This window comes from Oncorhynchus mykiss, chromosome 2 (assembly GCF_013265735.2).
Source record: "Oncorhynchus mykiss isolate Arlee chromosome 2, USDA_OmykA_1.1, whole genome shotgun sequence".
NCBI lineage: Eukaryota > Metazoa > Chordata > Actinopteri > Salmoniformes > Salmonidae > Oncorhynchus > Oncorhynchus mykiss.
Window position 1 is genome coordinate 55,959,048 of NC_048566.1, and position 21,709 is coordinate 55,980,756.

Sequence of the window (21,709 nt, forward strand, 5' to 3'; positions counted from 1 at the left end):
AAAAATAACAATATATACAGGGGGGTGCGCCGGTACTGAGTCAATGTGCGGGGGCACCGGTTAGTTAAGGTAGTATGTACATTTGAAGTCGGAAGTTTACATACACCTTGGCCAATTACATTTCAACTCAGCTTTTCACAATTCCTGACATTTAATCCTAGTAAAAATTCCCTGTCTGTCTTAGGTCAGTTAGGATCACCACTTTATTTTAAGAATGTGAAATCTCAGAATAATAGTAGAGAATGATTATTTCAGCTTTTATTTTTTCATCACATTCCCAGTGGGTCAGAAGTTTACATACACTCAATTGGTATTTGGTAGCATTGCCTTTAAATTGTTTAACTTGGGTCAAACGTTTTGGGTAGCCTTCCACAAGCTTCCCACAATAAGTTGGGTGAATTTTGGCCCATTCCTCCTGACAGACCTGGTGTAATTGAGTCAGGTTTGTAGGCCTCCTTGCTCGCACACGCTTTTCAGTTCTGCCCAAAAAATTGTATAGGGTTGAGGTCAAGGCTTTGTGCTGGCCACTCCAATACCTCGACTTAGTTTTCCTTAAGCCATTTTGACACAACTTTGGAAGTATGCTTGGGGTCATTGTCCATTTGGAAGACCCATTTGCGACCAAGCTTTAACTTCCTGACTGATGTCTTGAGATGTTGCTTCAATATATCCACGTAATTTTCCTGCCATCTATTTTGTGAAGTGCACCAGTCCTCCTGCAGCAAAGCACCCCTACAACATGATGCTGCCGCCATGCAAGCCTCATCCTTTTTCCTCCAAACACATTATGGCAAACAGTTCTATTTTTGTTTCATCAGACCAGAGGACATTTCTCCAAAAAGTATGATCTTTGGCCCCATGTGCAGTTGCAAACCGTAGTCTGGCTTCTTCCTTGCTGAGCAGCCTTTCAGGTTATGTCGATATAGGACTCGTTTTCCTGTGGATATAGATACTTTTGCACCGGTTTCCTCCAGCGTTTTTACAAGGTCCTTTGCTGTTGTCCTGGAATTGATTTGCACTTTTTGCACCTAAGTACGTTCATCTCTAAGAGACAGAACGCATCTCCTTCCTGAGCTGTATGACGGCTGTGTGGTCCCATGGTGTTTATACTTGCATACTATTGTTTGTACAGATGAACGTGGTACCTTCAGGCGTTTGGAAATTGCTCCCAAGAATGAACCAGACTTGTGGAGGTCTACACATTTTTTTCCTGAGGTCTTGGCTGATATCTTTTGATTTACCAATGATGTCACGTAAAGAGGCACTGAGTTTGAAGGTAGGCCTTGAAATTCATCCACAGGTACACCTCCAATTGACTCAAATGTTGTCAATTAGCATAACAGAAGCTTATAAAGCCATGACATCATTTTCTGAAAAAGGCACAGTCAACTTAGTGTATGTAAACTTCTGACCCACTGGAATTGTGATAGTGTATTATAAGTGAAACAATCTGTCTAAACAATTGTTGGAAAAATTACCTGTGTCATGCACAAAGTAGATGTCCTAACCGACTTGCCAAAACTATAGTTTGTTAACAAGACATGTATGGAGTGGTTGAAAAACGAGTTAATGACTCCAACCTAAGTGTAAGCAAACTTCCGACTTCAACTGTACATGTAGGTAGAGTTAATTAAAGTGACTATGCATAGATGACAACAGAGTGGCAGGCAGTGGTGTGGAGAGGGGACAATGTGAATAATCTGGGTAGCCATTTGACTAGATGTTCAGGAGCCTTATGGCTTGGGGGTAGAAGCTGTTTAGAAGCCTCTTGGACCTAGACTTGGCGCTCCGGTACCGCTTGCCATGTGGTAGCAGAGAGAACAGTCTATGACTAGGGTGGCTGGAGTCTTGACAATTTTCAGGGCCTTCCTCTGACACCGCCTGGTATGGAGGTCCTGGATGGCAGGAAGCTTGGCCCCAGTGATGTACTGGGCCATTTGAAAAGCACTTCGGAGGCCGAGCAGTTGACATACCAGGCAGTGATGCAACCAGTCAGGTTCTCAATGGCGCAGCTGTAGAACTTTTTGAGGATCTGAGGACCCATGCCAAATCTTTTCAGTCTCCTGAGAGGGAATAGGTTTTGTTGTGCCCGCTTCCTGACTGTCATGGTATGCTTGGACCATGTTAGTGATGTGGACACCAAGGAACTTGAAACTCTCAACCTGCTCCACTGCAGTCCCATCGATGAGAATGGGGGCAGGCTATGGTCCTCTTTTTCCTGTAGTCCACAATCATCTCCTTTGTCTTCATCACGATGAGGTTGTTGTCCTAGCACCCCACGGCCAGGTCTCTGACCTCCTCCCTATAGGCTGTCTCATCGATGATCAGGCCTACCACTGTTGTGTCATCGGCAAATTTAATGATGGTGTTGGAGTCGTGCCTGGACATGCAGTCATGAGTGAACAGGGAGTACAGGAGGGGGCTGAGCACGTACCCCTGAGGGGCACCTGTGTTGAGGATCAGCGTGGCGGATGTGTTGTTACCTACCCTTACCGCCTGGGGGTGGCCCGTCAGGCAGTCCAGGATCCAGCTGCGCAGGGATGTGTTTAGTCCCAGGGTCCTTAGTTTATTGATGAGCTTTGAGGGCACTATGGTGTTGAATGCTGAGCTGTAGTCAATGAATAGCATTCTCACATAGGTGTGGCTGTTGTCCAGGTGGGAAAGGGCAGTTTGGAGTACAATAGAGACTGCATAATCTGTGGATCTGTTGGGTGTGGTATGCAAATTGGCTAGGGTTTCTGGGATGATGGTGTTGATGTGAGCCATGACCAGCCTTTCGAAGCACTTCATGGCTACAGACGTGAGTGCTACGGGTCTGTAGTCATTTAGCCAGGTTACCTTAGTGTTCTTGGGCACAGGCACTATGGTGGTCTGCTTAAAACATGTTGGTATTACAGACTCAGACAGGGAGAGGTTGAAAATGTCAGAAGACACTTGCTAGTTGGTCAGCGCATGCTCGCAGTACACGTCCTGGTAATCCGTCTGGCCCTGTGGCCTTGTGAATGTTGACCTGTCTAAAGGTCTTACTCACATCAGCTGCGGAGAGCGTAATTACACAGTCTTCCGGTACAACTGGTGCTGTCATGCATGTTTCAGTGTTATTTGCCTCAAAGCGAGCATAGAAGTAGTTTAGCTCGTCTGGTAGGCTCGTGTCACTGGGTAGCTCTCGGCTGTGCTTTTCTTTGTAGTCTAATGGTTTGCAGGCCCTGCCACATCCGATGAGCGTCAGAGACAGTGTAGTACGACTCGATCTTAGTCCTGTACTGACGCTTTGCCTGTTTGATGGTTCGTCTGAGGGCATAGCGGGATTTCTTATAAGCCTCCGGCTTAGAGTCCTGCTCCTTGATAGCGGCAGCTCTAGCCTTTAGCTCAGTGCGGATGTTGCCTGTAATCCATGGCTTCTGGTTGGGGTATGTACGTACGGTCACTGTGGGGACGACGTCATCGATGCACTTATTGATGAAGCCAATGACTGATGTGGTGTACTCCTCAATGCCATTGGAGGAATCCCAGAACATATTCCAGTCTGTGCTAGCAAAACAGTCCTGTAGTTTAGCATCTGCTTCATCTGACCACTTATTTTTATTGATCTAGTCACTCGTGCTTCCTGCTTTAATTTTTGCTTGTAAGCAGTAAGCAGGAATCATGAGGATAGAATTATGGTCAGATTAGCCAAATGGAGGGCGAGGGAGAGCTTTGTATGAGTCTCTGTGTGTGGAGTATAGGTGGTCCAGAGTTCTTTTCCCTCTGGTTGCACATTTAACATGTTGATAGAAATTAGGTAAAACTGGTCTCCATTCATTTGTAAAAACAGACGCATTACTTTACTAAAGAATCCACTAATAGGGACGGGCTACACAGGGCGTTAAAATGCTATGTAGCCTGACAAGCGTTGGATTTCTGTAAAGTATTACAAAATTAAGGTTTGTCTCTTTCTATGTGGGTTTGGATTCAAACAGGCCTATCCCAGCAATACAATATCTGAACAGATGAAAGCTGTGCCTGGGTTATGTTTATTATTATTAACTCAAACAGGTAGGAACTACCTGGACTTATTCAATTAGAAACAACAAAAAATATTTTCCATTGCAAACTGTTTTCCGTTGCGTGCACCAAAAAGACACCACCCTAAATGTGGAATACACTCAATTTGGGACAGGGGACACAATAACTAACATGGCCCTGATCAAGTACCTCCATGGAGCCAGTCTTGCGGTTGCGTATCATGGGTGATCTTCTGATGCTGATTAGCTCAGAGAGAGGCAGGGCCCGGTCAGGCTCGTCCTGTGATAGGTCCTCCAGACTGCCTTGGTTGGTCTGCTTCTCCTGGTTCTGGATTGGATTAAAGAGACCGATGAGGGGGGGGGGCTGTGGATAGACACACCCACCCCCACCCACACAGACACCACACAGACCTCAGCGGAGGCTGGGCGGAAGCCAAAGCCCAGAGGGACGTTCTCCTCGTCCTCACAGCTCTTCACCCCGGGACTGAAGTGGAGCTCCACGTGGAAACGCTCCTCTGACCCGGGGTCCTGTTCAACACACACAAAGACACACAAAACTGAAGCACTGAGGCTATACGACAGAGCGAGGGAGTGAGAGGAAGAGACACATACTGACAGGATGGTACAGTAATGGTACCAGGTGCAGTAATACTTCAGAAAGAAAAGACGACTGACATAGGGACAGAGAGGCCTAACTGACCTTGTTGTTATCCTCATACAGCATGATGACTATCTGAGTCATGTAGTTGAGTTCAGAGACGGCACTGAGGTAATCCATGGCCTGTTTCCACTGCTGGTCCTTCACCTCCTGTCACACACGCAAACACACAACATTATAACCAGAGAAAACTACACCTAAATTATTTTTCTTCTGATTTTGAACCCAAGTCTGCAATATTCATGACCTTAAGTGTAGTATCACAATTGGTACTTCAAGTGAACTATCCCTTTACAACAACTAACCTGGCCCCAGATCTGTTTGTGCCATCTTGACAACTCCTAAGCTATGATCATTGTCACTATTATCATGCCAACTAGATTTGGGACCAGGCTACTTTAACAGTGACAACGTACATCCAGTAGTCCGCCGTAGCGGAAGATGCTGAGCAGCGAGTGGACGTGGCTCTCGCTGGTGAAATAGAGGCGGGTCCGGACGTGACGCCCTGGAGACATGACCCCCCGCGAGTACCTGAACCACCAGAGGGAATGAAAGACAAAGGGTGATCACTTACGGGGGCTCTAGAGACACACCTCAATGGCAGGTTTACTGGATAGAAACTGAACCTGGGACAGTGGCACATAGCCAGACCTGGTCCTAGGAAAGTGGAACTCACTCCCCAACATGGTGTTATAAGAACTGCTCCTAGGGCGACCGCGGTTCAAATACTATTTAATGCTATTGATTGCAAATACTTTCACATACATTTTTAAGTATTTAATTAGAAAATAGAAGTAGAATATTGGAAATAAGTGTATTTTCAAATACAAAATTTAAGTACTCTGTTTGGTCCTAGGGGTATTTGAAATGCATTTGGAAATCATTTTTAAATATTCAACCATCAAATAAAATTGTATTTATTTGTCACATTCGCTGAATAGAATAGGTGTAGACCTTACTGTGAAATGCTTATTTACAAGCCCTTAACCAACAACGCAGAGTAAGGAAATGCTAATTAATAAAGTTTAAAAAAAAGCAACATAATAAAATAATAACCAGGGAGTCGATGTGCGGGGGTACGTGTTAGTATAGGTAATTGAGGTCATATGTACATGTAGTTAGGGGTAAAGTGACTATGCATAGACAGAGTAGCAGCAGCTCCGGTACGGCTTGCGGTACCAGAGAGAACAGTCTATGACTAGGGCCTTCCTCTGACACCGCCTGGTATAGAGGTCCTGGATGGCAGGAAGCTTAGCCCCAGTGATGTACTGGGCCGTACGCACTACCCTCTGTAGCGCCTTGCAGACGGATGCCGAGCAGTTGCCATACCAGGCGGTGATGCAACCAGTGATGCTCTCGTTGGTGCATCTGTAGAACTTCTTTGAGGATCCATGCCAAATCTTTTCAGTCTACTGAGGGGGAATAGGCGTTGTTGTGCCCCCTTACGACTGACTTGGTATGGTTGGACCACTCGAGCCCCGTCGATGTGAATGCGGGCATGCTCAGCCCTCTTTTTCCTGTAGTCCACAATCAGCTCCTTTGTCTTGCTCATGTTGAGGGAGAAGTTTTTGTCCTGGCACCCCACTGCGAATTGGAGTGGGTCTAGGTTTTATGGGATGATGGTGTTGTGAGCCATCGCCAGCCTTTCGAAGCACTTCATGACTACAGACGTGAGTGAGGTCGGTAGTCATTTAGGCAGGTTGCCTTGGCGTTCTTGGGCACAGGGACTATGGTGGTCTGCTTGAAACATGTAGGTATTACAGACTCGGTCAGGGAGAGGTTGAACATTTCAGTTAGACACTTGCCAGTTGGTCAGCGCATGCTCGGAGTACACGTCCTGGTAATCCGTCTGGCCCCTGCATCCTTGTGAATGTTGACCTGTTTAAAGGTCTTACTCACACAATCTGGCTGGGATATGTACGTATGGTCACTGTGGGAACGGCGTCATCAATGCACTTATTGATGAACCGGTGACTGATGTGGTGTACTCCTCAATGCCATCGGAAGAATCCCGGAACATATGCCAGTCTGTGCAAGCAAAGCAGTCCTGTAGTTTAGCATTTGCGTCATCTGACCACTTGCGTATTGAGCGAGTCACAGGTGCTTCCTGCTTAAATTCTTGCTTTTAAGCAGGAATCAGGAGGATAGAATTATGGTCAGATTTGCCAAATGGAGGGCGAGGGAGAGCTTTGTAAGAGTCTCTGTGTTTGGAGTAAAGGTGGTCCAGCTTATTCCCCCTCTGGTTGCACATGTGACACGCTAATAGAAATGAGGTAAAACGGATTTAAGTTTTCCTGCATTAAAGTGCCAGGCCTCTTCTGGATGAGCATTTTCTTGTGTGCTTATGGCCTTATTCAGCTCGTTGAGTGCGGTCTTCGTGCCAGCATCGGTTTGTGGTGGTAAATAGACAGCTACAGATGAAAATTATCCTGGTAAATAGCGTGGTCTACAGCTTATGAGATACTCTACCTCAGTTGAGCAAAGCCTAGAGACTTCCTTAATATTAGAGATCACGCACCAGCTGTTATTGACAAATAGACACAGACCACCACCCCTCGTCTTACTGGACATAGCGGTTGTCTTGCAGCTGCATGGATAAAAAAATAAAAAAACGTATTTAACCTTTATTTAAACTAGGCAAGTCAGTTAAGAACAAATTCTTATTTAACCTTAACGACGCTGGGCCAATTGTGCACAGCCCTATGGGACTCTCAATCACAGCCGGTTGTGATACAGCCTGGAATCGAACCATGGTCTGTAGGGACGCCTCTAGCACTGAGATGCAGTGCCTTAGACCGCTGCGCTACTCGGGAGCCCTGGAAAACCAGCCAACTGTATATTATCCATGTCGTCGTTCAGCCACAACCTCGGGGAAACATAAGATATTATAGTTTTTAAAGGTCCCGTTGATAGGATAGTCTCGAACAGAGCTCATCCAGTTTATTCTCCAATGATTGCATGCTGGCCAATAGGATGGATGGTAGAGGTGGGTTACCCACTCGCAGACTAATTCTCACAAGGCACCCAGATATGTGCCCTTTGTATCAGTGTCTCTTCATTCGAATGATGGGGATTTGGGCCTGGTCCGGGAGCAGCAATAAATCCTTTGCGTCCGACTGATAAAAAAAAAATAATAGTTGTCCAGCGGTACACACCCATTATAACAGGGATCTAATACGAACTCGGGCTCAGACAATGGACAAAGACAGTGTGGGACCAACTGCAGCAGAGTGATGAGTATCTATAATAACAACTGATCCTAGACCAGTGGCACCGAGCCACAGATCGTGGTCACAGGTGGCACTGCAACTCACAGTGGGTGCAGCTTGTTGACGGCCTCGTCCTCGTGGGTCCTCTGCAGGTCTAGCTGGATCTTCTTCATCAAGGGCAGGCAGTAGGCCTGGGCAATGTCCATCTTTTCTGGCTTATTGATGCCATACTCCTGGAAAGAGAAACGGAACAATTTCATGCTCAAAGATGTTACTTCGGTTGATCATTTTCTGGCAGGTTCCTAAAACTGTAATTTCATAGCCAGGCTTACTGTACTTGAAGGGATAGCAAAGTAAGCTTAGTCGACATTACGCATTTGAAAAGGAAACGATAAGGAGTAAGAAAGAAGCACCTTGAGCCATAATCATCCTCAGAGACTGAGGGGACGGGACTCTAAAGTAACACGCTGGTCAAAACTCCTTCCCTCTGTGTGTGTTCACGTTTCTCTATCCAACAAGGAGCAAAGAAATGTTCAGGAGTCATGCTCCCCGCTTGATAGGTCGAGACCACTGCCATAGTCCCCGTTTGCGCAGGTAAACATGAACGTGTGGGTATTCGTCTTCCCCTCACCTGAGGTATGACGATGTCGGCCAGGGCACGGGACAGCCTGAACAGCTCCAGTGTGTCCTCCAGGCCCAGCGTGGCGTTGTGCTGCGTGTCGTACTTCACACAGTCGTAGATGTCTGGGATCTTACTGATGTCGTAGCGGCCGCTCTTATTCCGGAAGTCCCTTTCCAGCTTGGACCAGCGTTGCAGCATCAGCTCAAGGGTCTCACTGTGGTACAGCTGCAGGTCTGGGAACAGGAAAGGACTTAGCTTACAGCAGACAGTTAGCGTAGCTTACACTAGACAGGAATTCAATTGATGAAATAACACGTATGGACAAAAACAAAAACAAACCAAAACAAAAGTGTTAAATAAAAAAATATTTTATATTTTTCAAAGTAGCCACCTTGATGACAGCTTTGCACACTCTTGGCATTCTCTCAGACAGCTTCACCTGGAATGCTTTTCCAACAGTTCCCACATATACTGAGCACTTGTTGGCTGATTTTCCTTCACTCTGTGGTTCATCCCAAACCATCTCAAATTGGGTTGAAGTCAGGTGATTGTGGAGGCCAAGTCATCTGATGCAGCACTCCATCACACTCCTTCTTGGTCAAATAGCCCTTACACAGACTGGAGGTGTTTTGGGACATGACTGGGAATCCAGATATGCATCTGTTGGTCACAGATACTTTAATAAAAAATAATTTTAAAAAAGGGCCCCAAAGGATCTTGTCACAGTATCTCTGTGTATTCAAGTTGCCATCAATAAAATGCAATTGTGTTCATTGTAGCTTATGCCTGCCAAAAAAAACAATCCCACCACCAAGGGGCACTCTCTACACTACGATGACATCAGCAAACCGCTCGCCCACATGACACCATACACGTGGTCTGCGGTTGTGAGGCCAGTTGGACATACTGTAAAACTAGCTAAAACGATGTTGGAGGCGGCTTATGGTAGAGAAATGTACATTCAATTCTCTGGCAACAGCTCTGGTGGACATTCCTGCAGTCACTATGCTAACTGCACGCTCCCTCAAAACATCTGTGGAAAGGTGTTTTAAAACTGCACATTTTAGACTGGCCTTTTATTGTCCCTAGGACAAGGTGCACCTGTGTAATGATCATGCTGTTAAATCATCTTCTTGATATGCCACACCTGTCAGGTGGATGGATTCTCTTGGCAAAGGAGAAATGCTCACTAACAGAGATAAATAAAGTTGTGCATAACATTTAAGAGAAATATGATTTTATATTTCTGGGATCTAATATTTCAGCTCATGAAATATGGGACCAACACTTCATATGTAGCATTTATATTTCTGTTCAGTGTATATCACATTAGCAAAATGTAAACAAAACTGGAGAAACCTAGTCATTTTGAGGTATATTTTTGACACGACGGCATTCCCGATAGCTAGCAAAAGAGTGTAGGAGCGGTAGATAACTAACCGTCAATAACTTTAGCTAGCGAGCTAAGTAACTTCTCTATCGAACAGAGGTAAAACAATTCACTTATCTACAGTTGGCTAGTTAGCTTCCGCACCGCTCTTTGGTAGCAAATGTAACAGTGAATCCAAACCTGGAAAGCAGTCTCCACTATTAGGAATGGGTCAAAATGTCTTATATCGGACAATAAAGTATTTAAATTCCATTCAATTCTAAACAGAGAACAGACCTGCAGATTTGGGGTCCTCGAGCCTTTTGCGGATCTGGGAGGTGAGTCTCTGGATGAGGGCGTAGACCTGGTCACACGTCCTCACTGGGTTCCCTATGACCTTCATGGAGTTGACCAGAGAGGGGCTGCCTGTAGGGGCCAGCTGCAAAACATAGTAACGGTCACACGCTATTACAGTGGTACAAATGGTGCAGCACTTAATGGAACTCTGCAATGCCAGTGTTGGTATCCATAACAGGTAGTGTTGAAATGTTACGTGAGACTCTGGAGATTGACAGCAATGGCATGATCAGTTGAAGGCGGTACAGTAAGGAATGGATAGGAAACAGGATGGTAGATTAAAAACAATCAAATCTCAAAAACACTTTTCAAGGACTGCTCAAGTTGATGGAATTGTCAATGGAGCCTCACATCAATGCATCAGTGCAACGGAGCCTCACATCAGTGCAACGGAGCCTCACATCAGTGCAACGGAGCCTCACATCAGTGCAACGGGTACCCTAGTTTACATAACGCCAGCAGTTATAATACATTATGATGTAGTTACTGTATAATGTATTGAAATACTTGTCATGAGGCGGCAGGTTAGCCTAGTGGTTAGAGCGTTGGACTAGTGACCGGAAGGTTGCAAATTCAAATCCCTGAGCTGACAAGGGATCTGTCGTTCTGCCCCTGAACAGGCAGTTAACCCACTGTTCCTAGGCCGTCATTGAAAATAAAAATGTGTTCTTAACTGACTTGCCTAGTTAAATAAAGGTAAAAAAAATATATACAAAAATAAAAAAATTAGCATGTCATAATGATTCTTAGTTGAATGCACATTATTATTATTGGCATCATTCATGCTTATTATAACTATTAAGGCATTACACCTGCAGGCTTTTTTTATTGAACCTTTATTTAACTATGCAAGTCAGTTAAGAACAAATGCTTATTTACAATGACGGCCTTCACCCGGCCAAACCCGGACGACGCTGGGTCAACACGGAGATGAAATGCCTTGGCCTGGCACGCCACTCGGGAGCCCCGAGTTAAATGTTAACCATTTCAAAAACAGGGCTTTCCTCCTATGGCCTTTCCAAACAACGACTGGGTGGGTAGCAGTGGTCTCGATGACGGAATCTACAGACTGTACCTTTTGGTAGTCTGCCTCAGTGAAGTCCTGGTCTTTCTGCATGATTTCATGGAGGCGGGCCTTCACCCTCTGCTGGCAGTCGGTCAGAGACTCACTGTCGCTGTCCAGCATGCCGTTCATGTTGGCACTCTTCACCATCTGCACCAGGATGGGAGTCAGCTCCCCCTCCAGAGCCAGCAAACCCTACACAATAAGACAGTTATGAGATATACACACACACGCAACAATATGTTCTGTACACAGAAAGTGTTCATACATGCAAAGGGAGAGATGTATTGACACTGAACACAAATTAAAGGAACCTGGCTTACATATACAGTGAGCATGCATCACACACACACACACACGTTGTACTGTAAACATACCTTCGCAAAAGCGGCAGCGGTCATCTGTACACGGCCTTCGTCTGAAGCGTAGATCTTGAGGTCGTGGCGGTAGGTACTGTGTAAACGAAGCAGACCACAGCCAGGGAAACCGGCATAGTCCCCTACAGGGTCACACACACACAGAGGGAGGAACATCAGGCTTACAGGACATCACAGAGGAAGGGAGAGCGAGAATTAAAGGGTGCCTGCCAGATGAAGCTGGTGGGAGAAGTTATAGGAGGATGGGCTCATGTAATGGCTGGAACGGAATTATTGGGAACGAGTCAAACATGTGGGTTCCATATGTTTTGACCCGTTTGATACTGTTCCAATAATTCCATTCCAGACATTTACAATGAGCCCGTCCTCCTATAGCACCTCCCACCAGCCTCCTCTGGTGCGCGCCTACGTAACAGCACAGACTGTATGTGCACAAAAACATATAGGTAGTATATATCTGCAGTTGATGAGGGAGGAAACAGTGTTGATTTTGTGACAAAAAAATAAAATACAAATATCAGTCAACTGGATTCTGTTCACCTGAAAAGGAAGGAAAGCAAGTCCTTCACATCTCATACCTGGGATGAAAAATGGTTAAAAACACATGGAATGTGGTCGAACCCCTTAACTAACCAATTCAGTTATCATGCTCGTTTTCGTTCGGAAGTGAAACCGAAGCTACGCTGCTGGCTTTTTTCAGACAAACAATTCCAACCCATGGAGAATTGCCAGGAGCATTGTTAGTAGGAGATGATCCCGCAGTCACTGAACGGCTTCAAAACTTGCTGAGTCATGAAACTGCATTTGCAGATGACCAAACACCTTTGCGTCCTTGGATCACCTCATGGACCCTTTCACACAAACCTACAGCAAAATACATATCGTTCTTATGATAAAACCCAAACCTCCCAAGGTTCCCAGGTTAGCCAGTGGAATGGGTGAGTAGTGTAATGAGGACGATGCAGTTTGAATGTATCCATTCGTGACAGTTAACAGCGGGAGCAAAGTCCAAGCCCTTCTTACCAATAAGAGACTCGAAGCCAAGGCGCCCGCAGCTACCTTCTAGTATACAGTGCAGGGTAAGAAGACAAGAGCAGAATTAACAGAAAACGTTTGCTAGGAGACCGTACTCTAACACTCCTCTGTACATATATTGTTTTTTTTGTGGTAATGTTTACCCATTTTTCTCCCCAATTCCGTGGTATCCAATTGGTGGTTAGTCTTGTCCCATCGCTACAACTCCTGTACGGACTCGGGAGAGGCTAAGTTCGAGAGCTGTGCTTTTGACGAAACACGACCCCGCCAAGCCGCATTGCTTCTTGACACATGCTCGTTTAACCCGGAAGCCAGCCGCACCAATGTGTCGGGGGAAACGCTGTACAGCTGGTGACCGAAGTCAGAGTGCACGCGCCCGGCCGCCACAAGGAGTCGCTAGAGCGCGACGGGACAAGGACATCCAAGCCGGCCAAACCCTGTCCTAACCCGGACGACGCTGTGCCAATTGTGCGCCGCCTCATGGGTCTCTCGGTCGCGGCCGGCTGCAACACAGCCCGGGATCAAACCCGGATCCGTAGTGAGGCCTCTAGCGATGCAGTGCCTTAGACCGCTGTGCCACTCGGGAGGCCCTGGTACAAAAACTATATTTTATATAAATATTTTTTTTAAAGCATAGCAAGAAGATGGAAAAAATTATATATAATGAGATTATATATATATATATATATATACATACAGTTAGGGAAAAAAGTATTTGATCCCCTGCTGATTTTGTACGTTTGCCCACTGACAAAGAAATGATCAGTCTATAATTTTAATGGTAGGTTTATTTGAACAGTGAGAGATAGAATGACAACAAAAAAATCCAGAAAAACACATGTCAAATGTTATAAATTGATTTGCATTTGAGGGAAATAAGTATTTGACCACTCTGCAAAACATTACTTAAGTACTTGGTGGAAAAACCCTTGTTGGCAATCAGAGGACAGACATTTCTTGTAGTTGGCCACCAGGTTTGCACACATCTCAGGAGGGATTTTGTCCCACTCCTTTTTGCAGATCTTCTCTAAGTCATGAAGGTTTCGAGACTGACGTTTGGCAACTCGAACCTTCAGCTCCATCCACAGATTTTCTATGGGATTAAGGTCTGGAGACTGGCTAGGACTCTCCAGGACCTTATTGTGCTTCTTCTTGAGCCACTCCTTTGTTGCCTTGGCCGTGTGTTTTGGGTCATTGTCATGCTGGAATACCCATCCACGACCCATTTTCAATGCCCTGGCTGAGGGAAGGAGGTTCTCACCCAAGATTTTACGGTACATGGCCTCGTCCATCGACCCTTTGATGCGGTGAAGTTGTTCTGTCCCGTTAGCAGAAAAACACCCCCAAGGCATAATGTTTCCACCTCCATGTTTGACGGTGGGGATGGTGTTATAGGCAGCATTCCTCCTCCTCCAAACTCGGCGAGTTGAGTTGATGCCAAAAGCTCCATTTTGGTCTCATCTGACCACAACACTTTCACCCAGTTGTCCTCTGAATCATTCAGATGTTCATTGGCAAACTTCAGACGGGCATGAATATGTGCTTTCTTTAGCAGGGGTGACCTTGCGGGCGCTGCAGGATTTCAGTCCTTCACGGCGTAGTGTGTTACCAATTGTTTTCTTGGTGACTATGGTCCCAGCTTCCTTGAGATCATTGACAAGATCCTCCTGTGTAGTTCTGGGCTGATTCCTCGTGGTTATCATGACCATTGCAACTCCACGAGGTGAGATCTTGCATGGAGCCCCAGGCAGAGGGAGATTAACAGTTATTTTGTGTTTCTTCCATTTGCGAATAATCGCACCAACTGTTGTCACCTTCTCACCAAACTGCTTGACGATGGTCTTGTAGCCCATTCCAGCCTTGTGTAGGTCTACAATCTTGTCCCTGACATCCTAGGAGAGCTCTTTGGTCTTGGCCATGGTGGAGAGTTTGGAATCTGATTGATTGATTGCTTCTGTGGACAGGTGTCTTTTATACAGGTAACAAACTGAGATTAGGAGCACTGCCTTTAAGAGTGTGCTCCTAATCTCAGCTCGTTACCTGTATAAAAGACACCTGGGAGCCAGAAATCTTTCTGATTGAGAGGGGGTCGAATACTTATTTCCCTCATTAAAATGCAAATCAATTTATATCATTTTTGACATGCGGTTTTCTGGATTTTTTTGTTGTTATTCTGTCTCTCACTGTTCAAATAAACCTACCATTAAAATTATAGACTGATCATTTCTTTGTCAGTGGGCAAACGTACAAAATCAGCAGGGGATCAAATACTTTTTTCACTGACTGACAGATATATATATATATACACACACACACACATACATACACACACACACTGCTCAAAAAAATAAAGGGAACAATTAAACAACACAATGTAACTCCAAGTCAATCTCACTTCTGTGAAATCAAACTGTCCACTTTGGAAGCAACACTGATTGACAATAAATTCACATGCTGTTGTGCAAATGGAATAGACAACAGATGGAAAGTATAGGCAATTAGCAAGACACCCCCAATAAAGGAGTGGTTCTGCAGGTGGTGACCACAGACCACTTTTCAGTTCCTATGCTTCCTGGCTGATGTTTCGGTCACTTTTGAATGCTGGCGGTGCTTTCACTCTAGTGGTAGCATGAGACGGAGTCTACAACCCACACAAGTGGCTCAGGTACTGCAGCTCATCCAGGATGGCACATCAATGCGAGCTGTGGCAAGAAGGTTTGCTGTGTCTGTCAGCGTAGTGTCCAGAGCGTGGAGGCGCTACCGGGAGACAGGCCAGTACATCAGGAGACGTGGAGGAGGCCGTAGGAGGGCAACAACCCAGCAGCAGGACCGCTACCTCCGCCTTTGTGCAAGGAGGAGCAGGAGGAGCACTGCCAGAGCCCTGCAAAATGACCTCCAGCAGGCCACAAATGTGCATGTCTCTGCTCAAACGGTCAGAAACAGACTCCATGGGGGTGGTATGAGGGCCCGACGTCCACAGGTGGGGGTTGTGCTTACATCCCAACACCGTGCAGGACGTTTGGCATTTGCCAGACAACACCAAGATTGGCAAATTCGCCACTGGCGCCCTGTGCTCTTCACAGATGAAAGCAGGTTCACACTGAGCACATATGACAGACGTGACAGTCTGGAGACACCGTGGAGAACGTTTGGCTGCCTGCAACATCCTCCAGCATGACCGGTTTGGGGGTGGGTCAGTCATGGTGTGGGGTGGCATTTCTTTGGGGGGCCGCACAGCCCTCCATGTGCTCGCCAGAGGTAGCCTGACTGCCATTAGGTACCGAGATGAGATCCTCAGACCCCTTGTGAGACCATATGCTGGAGCGGTTGGCCCTGGGTTCCTCCTAATGCAAGACAATGCTAGACCTCATGTGGCTGGAGTGTGTCAGCAGTTCCTGCAAGAGGAAGGCATTGATGCTATGGACTGGCCCGCCTGTTCCCCAGACCTGAATCCAATTGAGCACATCTGGGACATCATGTCTCGCTCCATCCACCAACGCCACGTTGCACCACACTGTCCAGGAGTTGGCGGATGCTTTAGTCCAGGTCTGGGAGGAGATCCTTCAGGAGACCATCCGCCACCTCATCAGGAGCATGCCCAGGCGTTGTAGGGAGATCATACAGGCACGTGGAGGCCACACACACTACCGAGCCTCATTTTGAGTTGTTTTAAGGACATTACATCAAAGTTGGATCAGCCTGTAGTGTGGTTTTCCACTTTAATTTTGAGTGTGACTCCAAATCCAGACCTCCATGGGTTGATAAATTTGATTTCCATTGATAAGTTTTGTGTGATTTTGTTGTCATCACATTCAACTATGTAAAGAAAAAATGATTTAATAAGAATATTTCATTCATTCAGATCTAGGATGTGTTATTTTAGTGTTCCCTTTATTTTTTTGAGCAGTATATATATATATATATATATATATATATATATATATATATATATATATATATATATATATATATATATATATATATATATATATATATATATATATATATATAAATAAATCATATCGGCCCGCCGTCTAGTCATCTAAAAATAGTCACTTTCCACTTAGTTTGCTAGGCTTTGCTTGGAAGAGTAGTTTATCATGCATTGTCTAGTGTAGGTAGTATAAACATTATTTTAGAAAGCATACATGGAAAGGGAAAGCCTAATGCAGATATAGTGATGTTACTACAGTACTTTGGGATTAGAACATTACAATAAACCTGGGTATAAAAATGACACTAGGCAGGAAGGGGAGAGTGGACCTCCCTTGTACATATGGGGACAATTCAAAATACAAAAAATATATTGTGTAAAACACAATCTGGACTCAAAGATTTTGCTTGACTAATGAACAAGACCTGGCAAATTCCATGTTGAATAATCCTGCAGTGTGTGTGCTTAGTGTTTCATTTTTGTTAGAAATTGAGTTTGATTAACGATCTTTACAAGACAGTGCATCTTCTAAAATGCCCATATGACATTTTTCAGGAAGAGAGAGAAAGCAACAAGCTTTCATTCAGAAAATCGGACTCCTCCTCTGAACCTAAAACAAAACGTGTCAATGACACCCAGTATGTAAAGAACGGTAACACGTGAGGTCATGGTAGAGAGCCTTTGGAGGAGGTGAAATCAGAGTGTAAATGTCAAACGGAAAGAAAGGTATTTGTCTTTGTTTGAGATTGGATTCCCCTTCAGAATGAGAAAGGCAGGCAGAAGTGACGCTGGGACAAATCCTCACCAGATCATAACGCGTTTGAGACTTGAGACTTCCAAATCTCCCATTGACCTCAATTCATGATTTACAAAAAAAACTGAGTTAAGCACATGGATCTCAAGTTAGCCTTTGGAACATTGTGTAAAGTCCTGAGTTTTTCCTGACCTTGTGACTTCACAAAGAGAAATTAGGGGCTCTGTAAATGTGTTACTGGATGTTGTGACAGACAGAATATGCAGAGACATTTTCTTATCAATCACTTTACAGCTTTATCTACATGTAATTCAACTGCTGTTTATAGCAGTAGTTGAATTCATTTACATTGAAACCAGAGGTGCTTTAAAATTATTTGGGTTTGACTAAATTGTGCCCATACAAACTCCCATCTAGCCCTAGGTCCGTATATAGAAGTAGTATACAGTCCAGTGTAGTGGTGAGGTGTAGCGTGTCCAGTAGTAGAGTACTGTACCTTGTCCTCCAGGGTACATGCAGCGGAAGGCCCTCCCCAGCTCCTCAGCCTGTACTCTGCCTGCCGGGGTCAGCTCCCCTCCCCACTTCAACACCAGCAGTAGAGACGGACCCTCCTTCGGACCTTCTGTACAACAATAATACACATGCACGCACACACACCTGCATTAGGTCCTGCAGTTAAATCACAAAAAAAAGCAAAAAGGGTCAAAAGTACACTACATGACCAAAAGTATGTGGACACCTGTCGAACATCTCATTCCAAAATCATAGGCATTAATATGGAGTTGGGTCACCCTTTGCTGCTATAACACCCTCCACTCTTCTGGGAAGGCTTTCCACAAGATGTTGGAACATTGCTGCGGGGACTTGCTTCCATTCAGCCGCAAGAGCATTAGTGAGGTCGGGCAATGATGTTGGGCGATTAGGCCTGGCTCACAGTCAGCAATCCAATTCATCCCAAAGGTGTTCGATGGGGTTGAGGTCAGGGCTCAGTGCAGGCCAGTCAAGTTCTTCCCCACCAATCTCGACAAACCAGGATCTCACTTTGTGCACTGGGGCATTGTCATGCTAAAACAGGAAAGGGTCTTCCCCAAACTGTTGCCACAAAGTTGGAAGCACAGAATTGTCTATAATGTCATTGTATGCTGTAGCGTTAATATTTCCTTTCACTGGAACTAAAGGGCCTAGCCCAAACCATGAAAAACAGACCCAGACCATTATTCCTCCTCCAAACTTTACAGTTGGCGCTATGCATTGGGGCAGGTACTGTTCTCCTGGCATCTGCCAAACCCAGATGAATCCGTTGGACTGACAGATGGTGAAGCGTGATTCATCAGAGAACGCGTTTCCATTGCTCCAGAGTCCAATGGCGGCTAGCTTTACATCACTCCAGCCGACGCTTGGCATTGCACATCTTAGGCTTGTGTGTGGCAGATCGGCCATGGAAACCCATTTCACGAAGCTCCAGATGAACAGTTATTGTGCTGACGTTGCTTCCAGAGGCAGTTTGTGAAGACAAACTATTTTTACGAGCTACGAGCCTCAGCGGTCCTGTTCTGTGAACTTGTGTGGCTTACCACTTCACGATTGAGCCATTGTTGCTCCTAGACATTTCCACTACACAATAACAGCACTTAGTTGACCGGGGCAGATCTAGCTGGGGAGAAATTTGACGAACTGTCTTGCTGGAAAGGTGGCATCCTACTGGATCAAGGTGCAACGTTGAAATTCACTGAACTCTTCAATAAGGCCATTCTACTGCCAATGCTTGTCTATGGAAATTGCATGGGTGTGTGCTCGATTTTAAAAACCAGTCAGCAACGGTTGTGGCTAAATTGCCATATCCACATACTTTTGTATATACAGTTGTCGGAAGTTTAAGTCGGAAGTTTACATACAAGTGTTAATGACTCCAACCTAAGTGTTTTTCAACCACTCCAAACATTTCTTGTTAACAAACTATAGTGTGGCAAGTTGGTTAAGACATCTACTTTGTACATGACGCAAGTAATTTTGCCCCCAAAAAATGTACAGACAGATTATTTAACTTATAATTAATTGTATCACAATTCCAGTGGGTCAGAAGTTTACATACACTAAGTTGACTATGCCTTTAAACAGGTTGGAAAATTCCAGAAAATTATGTCATGGCTTTAGAAGCTTCTGATAGGCTAATTGACAACATTTGAGTAATTTGGACATGTACCTGTGGATGTATTTCAAGACCTACTTTCAAACTCAGTGCCTCTTTACTTGACATCATGGGAAAATCAAAAGAAAATCAGCCAAGACCTAAGAAAACAAATTGGAGACTTCCACAAGTCTGGTTCATCCTTTGGAGCAATTTCCAAACACCTGAAGGTACCACGGTCATCTGTACAAACAATAGTACGCAAGTATAAACACCATGGGACCACACAGCCTCCTGGAGTCTCCTGGAGATGAATGCAATTTGGTGCATAAAGTGTAAATCAATACCAGAACAGCAGCAAAGGACCTTGTGAAGATGCTGGAGGAAACAGGTACAAAAGTATCTATATCCACAGTAAAATTAGTCCTATATCGAACATAACCTGAAAGGCCGCTCAGCAAGGAAGAAGCTACTGCTCCAAAACCGCCATAAAAAAGCCAGACTACGGGCCAAATACCGTACTTTTTGGAGAAATGTCCTCTGCTCTGATGAAACAAAAATAGAACTGTTTGCCATAACGACCATCGTTATGTTTAGAGGAAAAAGGGGGAGGCTTGCAAGCCAAAGAACACCATCCCAACGTGAAGCATGGGGGTGGCAGCATCATGTTGTGGGGGTGCTTTGCTGCAGGAGAGACTGGTGCACTTCACAAAATTGATAGCTTCATGAGGGAGGAAAATTACAGTGCCTTGCGAAAGTATTCAGCCCCCTTGAACTTTGCGACCTTTTGCCACATTTCAGGCTTCAAACATAAAGATATAAAACTGTATTTTTTTTGTGAAGAATCAATAACAAGTGGGACACAATCATGAAGTGGAACGACATTTATTGGATATTTCAAACTTTTTTAACAAATCAAAAACTGAAAAATTGGGCGTGCAAAATTATTCAGCCCCCTTAAGTTAATACTTTGTAGCGCCACCTTTTGCTGCGATTACAGCTGTAAGTCGCTTGGGGTATGTCTCTATCCGTTTTGCACATCGAGAGACTGACATTTTTTCCCATTCCTCCTTGCAAAACAGCTTGAGCTCAGTGAGGTTGGATGGAGAGCATTTGTGAACAGCAGTTTTCAGTTCTTTCCACAGATTCTCGATTAGATTCAGGTCTGGACTTTGACTTGGCCATTCTAACACCTGGATATGTTTATTTTTGAAACATTCCATTGTAGATTTTGCTTTATGTTTTGGATCATTGTCTTGTTGGAAGACAAATCTCCGTCCCAGTCTCAGGTCTTTTGCAGACTCCATCAGGTTTTCTTCCAGAATGGTCCTGTATTTGGCTCCATCCATCTTCCCATTAATTTTAACCATCTTCCCTGTCCCTGCTGAAGAAAAGCAGGCCCAAACCATGATGCTGCCACCACCATGTTTGACAGTGGGGATGGTGTGTTCAGGGTGATGAGCTGTGTTGCTTTTACGCCAAACATAACATCATCTGACCAGAGCACCTTCTTCCACATGTTTGGTGTGTCTCCCAGGTGGCTTGTGGCAAACTTTAAACAACACTTTTTATGGATATCTTTAAGAAATGGCTTTCTTCTTGCCACTCTTCCATAAAGGCCAGATTTGTGCAATATATGACTGATTGTTGTCCTATGGACAGAGTCTACCACCTCAGCTGTAGATCTCTGCAGTTCATCCAGAATGATCATGGTTTAGAGGGACGGCCAGGTCTTGGTAGATTTGCAGTGGTCTGATACTCCTTCCATTTCAATATTATCGCTTGCACAGTGCTCCTTGGGATGTTTAAAGCTTGGGAAATCTTTTTGTATCCAAATCCGGCTTTTAACTTCTTCACAACAGTATCTCGGACCTGCCTGGTGTGTTCCTTGTTCTTCATGATGCTCTCTGCGCTTTTGACGGACCTCTGAGACTATCACAGTGCAGGTGCATTTATACGGAGACTTGATTACACACAGGTGGATTGTATTTATCATCATTAGTCATTTAGGTCAACATTGGATCATTCAGAGATCCTCACTGGACTTCTGGAGAGTGTTTGCTGCACTGAAAGTAAAGGGGCTGAATAATTTTGCACGCCCAATTTTTCAGTTTTTGATTTGTTAAAAAAAGTTTGAAATATCCAATAAATGTCGTTCCACTTCATGATTGTGTCCCACTTGTTGTTGATTGTTCACAA

At 44.9% G+C, this 21,709-nt stretch overlaps 1 protein-coding gene across 11 annotated transcripts in view; it reads right to left on the reverse strand.

The window, feature by feature from the left end:
- The window catches only part of LOC110491905 (inositol hexakisphosphate and diphosphoinositol-pentakisphosphate kinase 1), a 71,099-nt gene that overhangs the window by 23,399 nt on the left and 25,991 nt on the right, over positions 1–21,709 (reverse strand). For 6 of the 11 annotated variants that reach the window (XM_021565775.2, XM_021565829.2, XM_021565820.2 and 3 more), the window contains exons 15-24: positions 17,879–18,004; positions 11,660–11,781; positions 11,295–11,477; positions 10,160–10,301; positions 8,503–8,726; positions 7,977–8,104; positions 5,079–5,193; positions 4,705–4,812; positions 4,416–4,532; positions 4,195–4,332 (exon numbers count right to left, since the gene is read on the reverse strand). In XM_021565775.2, coding sequence (XP_021421450.2) covers positions 4,195–4,332; positions 4,416–4,532; positions 4,705–4,812; positions 5,079–5,193; positions 7,977–8,104; positions 8,503–8,726; positions 10,160–10,301; positions 11,295–11,477; positions 11,660–11,781; positions 17,879–18,004 — 1,403 coding nt within the window. Of the gene's footprint in view, positions 1–4,194; positions 4,333–4,415; positions 4,533–4,704; positions 4,813–5,078; positions 5,203–7,976; positions 8,105–8,502; positions 8,727–10,159; positions 10,302–11,294; positions 11,478–11,659; positions 11,782–17,878; positions 18,005–21,709 lie in introns of all 11 variants that reach the window. The other 5 variants (XM_021565765.2, XM_021565749.2, XM_021565739.2 and 2 more) reach the window with 1 other exon arrangement.